Source organism: Gobius niger (assembly GCF_951799975.1).
Source record: "Gobius niger genome assembly, chromosome: 11".
In the NCBI taxonomy this organism is placed as follows: Eukaryota; Metazoa; Chordata; class Actinopteri; order Gobiiformes; family Gobiidae; genus Gobius; species Gobius niger.
The window spans coordinates 16,382,181-16,394,676 of NC_136862.1; the positions used below are offsets into that span (position 1 = coordinate 16,382,181).

General features: G+C 42.7%; 1 protein-coding gene across 1 annotated transcript; it reads left to right on the top strand.

Moving 5' to 3' along the window:
• Positions 1-8,813: 8,813 nt before the first annotated feature.
• LOC306969933 (transgelin-3-like) lies at positions 8,814-12,263 on the top strand. Its single transcript, XM_079565720.1, has 5 exons — positions 8,814-8,926; positions 10,625-10,799; positions 10,877-11,042; positions 11,131-11,233; positions 11,313-12,263. Exons 2-5 carry the CDS (start codon positions 10,626-10,628, stop codon positions 11,455-11,457), a joined length of 588 nt encoding a protein of 195 aa, XP_079421846.1. The 5' UTR covers positions 8,814-8,926; position 10,625; the 3' UTR covers positions 11,458-12,263.
• Positions 12,264-12,496: the final 233 nt, after the last annotated feature.

Sequence of the window (12,496 nt, forward strand, 5' to 3'; positions counted from 1 at the left end):
AAACGTGTGTGGGACGGTGAACCTTGAGCATCATTTGACCCAACCGTAAGGACAGTAATTCTTGTTTAAAATGCTCAACATCTCCCGTCTCCATCTGTTTCTGTGCCAAGGACCAAGGTCATTGCAGAAATAGAGTGCTACTACACCCACTGCAATGTACCCATCACATTTTATGTCTACAATCATGCTCCGTTCAATTGACTACATTAATGACCTTAGCATCACCCACAAAAGGCATACACCATATACACTGATACGGGCAGAGAGATCCCCCCCCCCCGAAGCCCATATGGTTAAAAACTCAGCGAATACCATCCCCCACTAGAATACACCTCTGCTTCCTATAGATCAATAGAGATAGGTCATCTGAAAAGTGCTGCTCTTAGTCTTATTTTCTAATTACAACAGATTGTGTAACTGAAGCACAACAGACTCATGCCATCAAAAAATCCTCTAAAACAGCAATTTAGAAGACGTAGAGTTCATCATTTTTGAAATACATTGGAGAGCAGCAGATCCCCGCCATCTTTTACACGGCCGCTGTTCGTCCAATGGCTTTATTAGGCGGAGGGGAGAAGATGGAGAGCAAAAGATTTATATAGACACAGAGGGGTGATAGTTTAGAGGTTGAGACTCAGCACACTGGATAATGCTCTATTTTCTGGTGGAATGGACTCACAGTACAGTGAAGTACAGTGCCTCCATGAGGAGCAGGCACACACTGCAATGAACATGGTTGTTGTTCAAAGGTAGAGGGCGGTGTATGTAGCACGTGCTTTTTCTGGGTTATAAAAAGCACTACAATCACAATGGTCAAATTGAGGACGAAAGCTCAAGTTTACCAATAATGTCGGTACATGCAGACGCGCCACCTTATTATGAAAATCACTGAGCTGTAACGGAGGCCTGCACTGGCAATACTTCAGACTTGATTGGGGACAGATGCTCGGATTTTGGAAGAGAGATGGAGTTTTATTACAAGCTGTTTATTGCGACAGAATCTGGCAACCAAAAGTATGAGGCTCATTCTGCTTTCTGATTGTAAAATGTTTTAAATTATGAATAAATACATAATTAATAGTCAAATTAATATTTGTTTTGAACATGACCTTAAACTGGGGGCAAAGGTCTATGTAATAATATGCACAGATATCAGTATTGTACATAATAGTTAATTATCTTCTAAATCTAAAATAACACACCAGGCGTATTTTTATAATTATTATAATAATTTTATAATACATGTTGTTCACTCCTCAAAAGCATACGGGTTGTGCTTCGAGTGACTTGTTTGAGCAATCTATGCTCAGGCACAGATGAATAATCAAGAAGTGTAACTATAGAGAGATTTTGTATCAGTTGTTTTAGATCAGAGGTGTCCAAAGTGCGGCCCAGGGGCCAAATGCGGCCCCTCAGACCAATTTTTGATGGCCCTCAGCATTCTTGCTGAATCGGCAGACCAGGGTCGCTGCAAGCCATTTTGCTGCCCTAAGCAGAAATGTTTAATGGTGCTGTTTAAAAGTTGGACACCCCTGTTTTAGATCAATATTGTATCGTTTACCCAACAGAGTGTAAGATACTGATCAAGATGTGTTGGTGATTATTATCATCATTCATTATCATTCATTATCACTGAGTCCGGGTTTTCTCAGAGATGAAGGAGATCGGATTGATCTTTTGGCGTGCTTAACTGACAGAAACATTGGAGCTCCACAAACTCAGACGGCCTTTGTTCATGTAGCTTCCACTGTATTCATGTACTAAAGGAACATGCTGCATATGCACACACACAAAAAAGGACAAGGATCCAATCGTGGGAAAGCGAAAAGAAACTATGGTGTTTTTGTCCTCACCTTTGAGCTTTACAGATGTGATATAGTGGGACCACCTGCCGGTTTAATCCAGACTGCCTTATTCATCCACAAATCTCATTATGACACCACCCACAGCTCGTCAGCCGGGCTGTGCATCTAATCTGTGCATCAAGGTAATACAAGGCTGAGGGAGGAAACCGCGACATTGTTTACCAGGTCTTGACACTGAGTTAAAACAGGGCTACATGTATCACGCACACAAACTTCAAACTAAAACACTCTGCAAAATGTAAAACTAAATTTTGGAAAGTGCTATGTTTAACAATTGCCTTAACATCTGGACGTTTTCTCTTCCTGGCATTTGGCCATGGAGACCATTAGAGAAATATGCAGTCATACTTAAGAGGCCAATCACATGCTTCATACAATAAATAACACAATGATGAAGGCTAAAAAGGATTAAGTGATCCCAAAGAGCCAGCTTTACAAAGAGACGTATAGTCCTACATTTGACATTCAGGAGTGGGCTGCATGAGCTAAACGCTGCATAGAACTCCTATGATACACTCAAGCAGCAGCTCTCATTCGTCACCCCTTTTTTATTTTTATTAATGCCTTCAGACAGCAACATTAAAAATAGGTAAAATGCATGATGTACACAATAGGAGCAATTTTGCAACCTAAACAATATATTTAAAAATAGAGCAGGGAAGTGCAAGGTTTTTGGAGACCCCCCTGGCCACCAGGGGGTGGTATTACAGCAATAATATCTCCCCGCCATGAGGACCAAAGAGATGGGCTTTAAAGCCCATAGATGGGCATGAATGCATGGATCTATTATGCCATGCAGGATAGACCCATGGCAACTGCAAAAATATCGACTCTATGCACACAAATGACGTGACTTCCTAGATCTCCAGACGCTGCGGTCCTTCCTCTCTCTATTTTCATATTAAGGATTAGCGACGTTTTGCACAAATCAACGAATAGTAAAAGAAAACATCACTGACAGTAAGATACTCTGAAGTCACTTGCTGCATGTTAAAAAACATTACACTGGATGTAAATTCTTGCAGGAAACGTCTGTGTTTTTTGAGGACTTTAAAAAAAAAAAAATCTCAGAGCTAATGGCTAATGTCAAAAAACACCACCACAAATATTAAACAGCTAAAACTATTTATGCTAAAGACAGGCCGATTATTGATTGCTTGATTTTGAGATGCTACTTCAAAATCTTGTTGCTATTTTAATTTTCCTACCGTGCCCTGTCCATGAACGCACCGTCAGGCTCCGTCGTCCTGACCACTCCCGTTGGTTGCACGATTACAAACAGGTGTGCACGCGCGTTAGTGTCCTGTCGGGGCTGGTGTGCGGCGTCTACTTGTAAGTAATCTCTCCACTTCGTTTCTTAAATAATTATCTATCCGTTGACTTACCTGTAATTGTAACTGTCTGGCCAGTGTTTTATGAGGAGTTTTGCTCAGGCTGATGTTGCTCCTGTGCCCCCTGCGCCCCTGTAGGTGCAGGCCAAATTAACCAGGCCAAACTATACCCGGGTGATAAAATAGCCTAGACTGGACTATAGCCCACTGGGCCAGAATATACCTGTCTAACATTTCACAATCTGAACAAAACTATTATTAAAACAAATAAGATATAATAAGCAAAACTCTTTGCTAAATATTTGATGTTATAATTATTTGTTACAAGTACATACAATAGCAGACCGAAATCTAAATGATGATATACTATCATAATTTACTCTAATTTCTGTTTGGAACCATTGAATTGCTTCATACAGGAAATCATAATTTTAATTTCATATTTTTTATCACAAATTTTGCCCACGTGATAGTGAACCTAAAAAACAATTAATCATTGGCAAATGTCATGCACTGGTTGGTGCTTTTTGGGACACTTAAAGACACTTAACATCATTCATCTACTCCATACCTGATGGTGGTAAGCTACTATGGTCACAGCTGCGGAAGCGAGGCTGCTGCAAACCAACCCACCCACTCACTCACTCACTGCATTCATACATGCACAGGTAGATAAAGTGTCTTGCTCAAGGACACAACAGTCTGTACCTGCAGGAGCATGGATTTGAACTGCCAACCTCCGGTTAAAGGACAGCCCACTCTATCACCCTAAGCGACTGCATGATTCTTGTTATATCACTTAACATAACTGTTATCATGGGGGTATAATCTGGCCTGGGGGGGTATCAAATAGTCTATAATATACACGGGGTATCAAATGGCCTAGGCCCCTTTAACCCCGGGTATAGTCCAGATCGGGGCTGTACTCTGGCCTGTTACTTGTGTTTGTGAAAGGTACATTGTTTCACGTATTATTGAATGTGCAGAGTTTCATGAGGATAACTGGTGTGTTCTTGTCAATGCAGTTGGTCACTGCTGCTTGTTAAGCTCTCAAAAGCTCAATACTTCTCCAAACTACTGCTCTTAAGCTCTCCAAAAGCTCTCAATAAGGTTACAAATTAGCTCTAAATTCACCCGATCGTGTCCGAAAGCTCTGAACCTCGCTGAAGCTACTGCTCACAATCTGCCCAATTGTGCTCAAACAGCTGTTTGCCCTAGACATAGTTTGGGGAGCATCACTTTTACTTTACTTTACTTGTGTCTGAATTATATTTGTATCGAGCTTTTAAAGTCGCATTATTAAAAGAAAATATTTTTAACATTGTTAAATATTAATGAAATAACACCTGTTTTTGCTTCTACTCTCACCTCAGTTCCTTTATTTGCCAGACTTACCTCATGGGTACATTTAACATCTGAAAATGAAGACCCCTACCTTCCCTACAGTTACAAAAACATATTAAAATACATTATAAAATGAGATTTAAGCAGTTAACATCTTCCCTCGTTCTCGGCTTAATGAAACGGACATCTCGCTCCACCGGAAGTGTCAACACAATGGAAGTGCCGAGACAAGGCAAAAAGAGGCAAATAGCCTATTGGTTGAACCACCAGATTCAAAGGTGAAATTTACATTTAAAGTAATAAAATCTTATTTTTTTTTACATTTTTAATGTTTACCATTGGCAATTTGATGAAAATAATATGTTGTTCTTTTCACATGCACCATCTGCAGATTATGCAATTTTGTCTCTAAAAAAACCCCCAACGACTTTAAGTGTAAAATTTTATTGTAATTAGCTTGTCGTAAACAAACCCAGAACCACCAACAAAACAATACAAAAACAATAGAACTGTAAATTACAATTGTGAGACGGTAAATTCAAACTGTTAATAAAAGAGCCCAAGATTAAATGTGTTTTGCCTTTTTTCTATCCTTTTTTGGATGACTTCCCTTTTGGGTGCACATGGGTGGCTAACTTTTAATTAACACCTCCCTCCTATTTACCCTCCTCCCAGCAGCCGGTCCAGTCGTGAGTGCCAAAGCAAATTCTTTTAAACTGGACATAATGTGATTTGGATGACACTAAACATGTCTCCATCTCTTGTAATTATCAACACGGGCTTTACAATGCTGCCCTGAATTGAAACCATGCACAGACATCATTTTAGTAGGTCAAGTTGCTGCCACCAGATGTTGCTACAGTGCACATATAAACATAACTGATTAAAACCGGCTGGGTTTCAGTCTGGATACAACCCTAATGTAAGCAGTGCAAAAGACATTCAACTACTTAACTTCTATGATGGTAAACATCTGGTGTAGAGTCTGTTTCTCACTGTGACTGAAACGTGTCCCCCCTGTATCTGTCCCTGTGTGGTATTTCACATCTGAATGATCACTGGCATGAGGTTTGTTCCCACAGTCGCTCTTGTCATGACTGAACACGAACAGCCTCCAACTCCAGAATCTGCTGTGTCAACGGCTTCACTGTTCAATTGGCAAATACACAAAAGAAAACATTCAGAATAGAGTTTAAAGATCCAAGATTACCTTCACATTGGTCTGTTTGCCATCTTCCCCACAATAAAAAAAATAAGCACATTGAGAGGATGCAGGAGGTGCTCACGAGATCAAATAGATCCAGGTGTATTTCATAAAGGTTAAGAAACAAAGGCAGAGAGAATAATTAGAAATATCTGACGCACATTTGGTAGTCATAATAGATTTTGTTTAGCGTGTTTCAACAAAAGTTTTCATCAGGGCTGTATAAATTTAAACACAAATATAGCACTTTGGAGTCTTGCTGAGCATTAGGAACACAATGTGGCTTTATGGAAACCAGGCTAAAGTAATTCATCCCTGATTTGTGTCCATGCAATAGTTAAAATTGGCAGCAGAGAATACGTTCCCTCAAATAAGTCTCAGTTTAACCATTAGGCTCTATTGGTTGGATTATATTTTAGATCGCCTCTCACCTAATCTACAATCCAGACAGAGTTGAAATACCCGCTCATCTATGCGAAGACTCCAGCCTTTGCTCAGACGCCGCCCAGTACCTACCTGCTCCACTGACCCCGGTACCTACCTGCTCCACTGACCCCAGCCTGGTACCTACCTGCTCCACTGACCCCCAGCCCGGTACCTACCTGCTCCACTGACCCTTAGCCCGGTACTTACCTGCTCCACTGACCCCCAGCCCGGTACTTACCTGCTCCACTGACCCGTAGCCCGGTACCTACCTGCTCCACTGACCCCAGCCCGGTACCTACCTGCTCCACTGACCCCAGCCTGGTACTTACCTGCTCCACTGACCCGTAGCCCGGTACCTACCTGCTCCACTGACCCCCAGCCCGATTCCCACATGCTCCACTGACCCTTAGCCCGGTACCTACCTGCTCCACTGACCCCCAGCCCGGTACTTACCTGCTCCACTGACCCCCAGCCCGGTACCTACCTGCTCCACTGACCCCCAGCCCGGTACCTACCTGCTCCACTGACCCCCAGCCCGGTACTTACCTGCTCCACTGACCCCCAGCCCGGTACCTACCTGCTCCACTGACCCTTAGCCCGGTACTTACCTGCTCCACTGACCCCCAGCCCGGTACTTACCTGCTCCACTGACCCGTAGCCCGGTACCTACCTGCTCCACTGACCCCCAGCCCGGTACTTACCTGCTCCACTGACCCGTAGCCCGGTACCTACCTGCTCCACTGACCCCAGCCCGGTACTTACCTGCTCCACTGACCCGTAGCCTGGTACCTACCTGCTCCACTGACCCCTAGCCCGATTCCCACATGCTCCACTGACCCTTAGCCCGGTACCTACCTGCTCCACTGACCCCCAGCCCGGTACCTACCTGCTCCACTGACCCCCAGCCCGGTACTTACCTGCTCCACTGACCCCCAGCCCGGTACCTACCTGCTCCACTGACCCTTAGCCCGGTACTTACCTGCTCCACTGACCCCCAGCCCGGTACTTACCTGCTCCACTGACCCGTAGCCTGGTACCTACCTGCTCCACTGACCCCCAGCCCGGTACTTACCTGCTCCACTGACCCGTAGCCCGGTACCTACCTGCTCCACTGACCCCAACCCGGTACCTACCTGCTCCACTGACCCCAGCCCGGTACCTACCTGCTCCACTGACCCCAGCCCGGTACTTACCTGCTCCACTGACCCCCAGCCCGGTACCTACCTGCTCCACTGACCCTTAGCCCGGTACCTAACTGCTCCACTGACCCCATCCCTTTGGAAAATTTGTTAAACCTTCGCATTAAGTTTTGGTCCTGCACTTGGGTTGTTTTTCCTGCTAATGGAAGGCACGGGCTGATATGGGTGATGTAAACGTAAATATTATATCATTTTGGGCATATTAGGCATATACAAACTTGCCATATCAATATATTTTTTTTAACAATTGAGCCCACTTGGTTGAGTCATGCCACACCACTTAAATAACATCATTAATTTGTGTGGCTACCAACCTTTCCTACCCTGTGAAATACTTCTAGATAACATTAGAAAAGAGCCACTTATTAGGACTTTTGAGTGTGAGACAAAATCTACCAAAAATGTGTTCTCCATGTCAATTCTTGTCTATAAACTGTTTTGAACGCTACAATAGCCTACGGTGTGAGAATGTTTCCTCATTCCCCTCAGGCATCAGCTATTGCACTTTTTTCATACGCCTTAGTGACGCTTGTCTGACAAATGGCTTTTGATATATGGACTCCTTTCCTTCTTGAAAACCACTTTTTATCATCAAAATCTAAATCTAAAGGCATGACCAAAGTGTCCAACCACAGTAGAAAAATGAAGTAAATACATTCTGTGGATTTGTTCACAAACTACATACTGTATTAGGCCCACGCAGCACACATTTCTTCAGTTACATGTTAGTTTCCTGTTGAGATCCATAAAGAGGAGGTGCACAGCTTTGTTTCCTCTTCAGAATTACAATACACTGGTATGTGAGGAATGTTTGCCATAAGATATTGCCCTCCATAACTTTGACAGTACAATGTTTTGAAGCATAAACAAAATGACAACTTCGACACCACAACTATGACTATTCAAACTAAGCATTGTTTTCATTTCATGGAACAGATGAATCATTCTCATTTCATAATGTGATCATAATTCAAAGAGTTGTACAAATATTGTGTAACTAAGTAGTCATAGAGTAGTAAAAACTCTGACATGTTTGGATATTTCACAATTCCTCATTTTTATGTGTGACTTCACTCCTGCCACTTATGTCATAGTTTCACGTCCGGACACGCTTTGGAGGGCACAGCATTCTCCTTTCCACTTTGTCTGAAAATGTGGCATATGTCAAAACCTGTTCCTCTAAACCAGTTTCAATAAATGAACAAAACTACACTACTACTCTGTCTAAACCTCCACCATCCTGCCTAATCCTTCCTGTTCTTCAGCGGTGAAGGGAGAAATTTGGAGAATTCTTTTCCGTGACCACACCAAACTGTACGGTCACATGATCTCTTTTTCCTATCCCTCCTTCTCCTAAATAAGGACTTACAATTGGAGTGGGGGGAAAAAAGGGAAAAGCAGCACTTGTGGGAGTGGCTTTGTGAGTGAAATAGGAGGACATGAAGGCGGATCTTCCCCTCTCTGCTCAAACCAAGTCATATACTTGAGTTCACTCTGCCACTAGGTGCTGTTGGCTTCACTGCTTCACTTCTCACCTGGAAACACCTTCAACACAAAGTAAGTCACATTTTCTTATCCATTGCTGCTTATCACTCCTAAGTAACAGTTTGTGCGAGATACTTAGTCCATATAGTTACTTCTTGTGAGAAATAGCTCTATTACGCTGTCCTTGACACCACACCCTCTTCTCTTCAAGTTTGAGTTGATACTTTGTCATTTCCCGTCATATTAAAATTCCTTCAAAATGAACTTTTACCCTTTCTGTTACGACATCCTGCCTCATATCTGCCTTGGGGCTGAAAATGAGCCCATGAAACGTTTAGCTCCTTGACAAATTCTTCAAAAACACCCTGCTTGGTGCTGCTGGTTTTCATTATAGCAGTAAAACGTGGTAACATATGTTCGCACTGGACTTAATGTGCATACAAGTCCCTTTAAGTGAAGGCTTAATACGTTCAAGGTTGTGCAATGTACTTTTGAGGCCATGTATGAAGATGGGAATCATGCAATACAGGGCAGGCATTTGGCCGAGGTTTCAACTTAAAGAATAATGTCTACATGAAACATTCAACTGAAAAAGTAAAAAGTATCTAATGGAAAAAGCATTCACTGTAAAAGACGCAGCCAAGCAAATCAGATATTTCTCCAACTCTTGAAATACAGGTACGTCACAGCCTTTGAGTTTGGTTTCTGTATTGACACTTCAAGCTTCCTTTTCAAACATACTATGCTGATTAAATGTTTGTTCAAGTTTGACCTCAATGACCCTTGTACTTATTACCATACAGTAATCATAATTATAGTGAGAGCTAGCAGACAGTATTCAAGCAGTTCACTTGTACTTTGGTGGATTAAGTCTAAAACGTAAATCCGATTCCATAACATTTGCCACTTGTACATGACATGTTTGTCTCCAAAGGCAGATAAGCTTTAGTTAATCTTTGCTTATCAAAGTTGTGGTTTACAAAGCGGGTTGTTTAAGAGACATGTCTGAACAATACTTTTGATTGGGAAAGACCTGCATGTTTTGATATTTGCACACAAACATTCATATGGCAGATGGGAAACTTCTCAACCCAAGTGCACCACTGCAGACAATGAACAGACTGGATGGTGCAATTGGATAATTGGACACTATGAGGATTTGTCGATGTATCAGCACATATTATGTAAGACTGACATGGTCGTCTTCCACGCGGGACGTCCTATAGGTGTGGCTCCAGCCTCAGGAGTGTGCACATTGCTCTAGTTTTACACTGATGCATTTTACACATGTATTCTTGTGAGGACATGCAACGGACCCAATGTTTTTAAGCCCCCTCCCTTCCAAAACAAACACAGTTTTATATGAGCAAGCGAGTTCGAACAGGAGAGAAGGTGGTTATCAGGTAAACATTTCAGAGCTGGTTTTCTGGAAGTTTTCTGCATATTTTAAGAAATGCTGTATGTTGCACTTGGCTCCAGTTTCAATAGTGCTTTCTCAGTTCCCATAGTGATGCTAGCTTGTTTAGGGCGCTCGATACACATTTAGCTACCTTTGTCATGGCGGGAGGAAGGAAGTGACAGCTGAATGAGCAAACAGGATGCAGGGAGTGGGCCAGCACTGAGGTTAACAGGAAGCCCAGATCACATTAATAAGTAAGAAACGCCAGCCATAATCACGCTCATAACCACTGGGCTGTACTGCTTAAGACCTCAATTCTTGTTGGCATCACTGCAGAATCTCCATTAAACATTCTCTCCTCATTGTACCAGCATGGCAAACCACGGTCGGAAATATGGTCTGAGCCGTGAAGTGCAGGAGAAGATTGACAGTAAATACGACCCGGAGCTGGAGGAGCGGCTGGCAGAGTGGATCGTGGCCCAGACCGGATTGGAGCGCCCAGAGGCAGGGAAGCTCGAGTTTCAGAAATGGCTGATGGACGGCACTGTGAGTGTTGGGACCAGGAACTAAACTTTGTCTTACGGTCTTATAGACTATCCTTGTTTTTTTTAATTTTTTGCCAGGTGCTGTGTGGACTCATGAACAGTCTCAATGGAAACGTGGCCATAAAGATTAAGAACTCCACGATGGCATTCAAACAAATGGAACAAATCTCCTTGTTCCTCACTGCAGCAGAAAAATACGGCATCACCAAAACTGATGTGTTTCAGACTGTTGACCTGTTTGAAGGCAAGAACAGACAAAGAAGTGTGGCGGGGTTTTCCTGTTTGTGCCTTTAGCTTCAATGAGTTCATATGAGATTGTTGCTTGTGTTCAGGGAAGGATATGGCTGCAGTTCAGAGGACCCTGATGGCTTTGGGCTGCCTGGCTGTCACAAAAGAAGATGGCAACTACAAAGGGGACCCCAGCTGGTTTCACAGGTTAGTCTGGACGTATTACATGTATCATATTTGTTTCCTTGACAGTTTGTGGTTAAATGTGAGCATTGTCTGTTTGCAGAAAAGCACAAGAGAACAGGAGGGACTTCTCAGATGAGCAATTGCAGGGGGGCAAAAATGTCATTGGTCTTCAAATGGGAACCAACAGGGGCGCTTCCCAGGCCGGGATGACGGGATATGGTCAGCCGCGGCAGATCATCAACTGAAGCACGGACTATTTACCTCGCCCCAAATGTGACAGAACTGTTCTGGACCTACTGGACCAAAACGAGGACCAAAGAGAACTGATCAAACTGGATTATACTCATACATTCCTTTTGTACTCATTCCAATACCACCAACAGTATGTTTAGTGTTCTTCCCCGCAACGCTGTGTGTGACACAGTAGTTTTCTTATGTCTCTGTGTCGGAGCTATGGGCAAATCAGAGCAGAGGAGGCCTTATAGACAGTGAGCAAACCACTCCTAAATTTAAAATCATACACACAGTTACAAAGTACAATATGTCTAGAGATACATGGTCTGCAAGATTAAGTGCTAAAATTACCAACCTGCATCGTGTCTTAGCATGATGTACAATATGTCTTTTTTATTTTGTTGCCAAATTAGACATTTTACATATTTTTAGACAGCTTTACAAGATAAAGGGGTTAAATGTAAATTGTGCAAATGGCTTTTTGTCTGAATTTTCATCACTTAAACTCCAAGCGCCTTTGTCATTGAGGAATTATGAAAATGATCATATTAAACTTTGTATGAATGATTGTATCATAATGAACAAGAGGGAACAGGAGAAAGTTCATTGTGCACCAGAGAAACCGGAGTCCTCTCACTGTTGCTTCAGGTGTAGCTTGTAAAACAGCTGTTATGTGTCACAACATGAAGCTTTCTGATATTGGCAAAGAAGCAAGAGAGAGAACCATCATCGCCGGTCAAATCCTCAGCTCTTGGAAAAAGCATTCTGTTGATTTTGTTATTGAAATAAAACTGAATCCAAACAACTGGAATGGGCATTGACTCCATGAATGTGTTAAAGCCTGATTCTGCAACCTCTTAACAGCAGTGATTCATACTGCAGTGTTTACTTTGCACCAGGGCTGGACTGCGCACTGATAGCCCACATAACAACAGCTTGTATAGTTTAACACAGGTCCATCCTTGAAGCGAGGACAAAGGGAGGAATTATAACTAAGTAGAGACTATCCCAAACACCAGAGGAGACTCTAAAATATATATATTTGGAGGG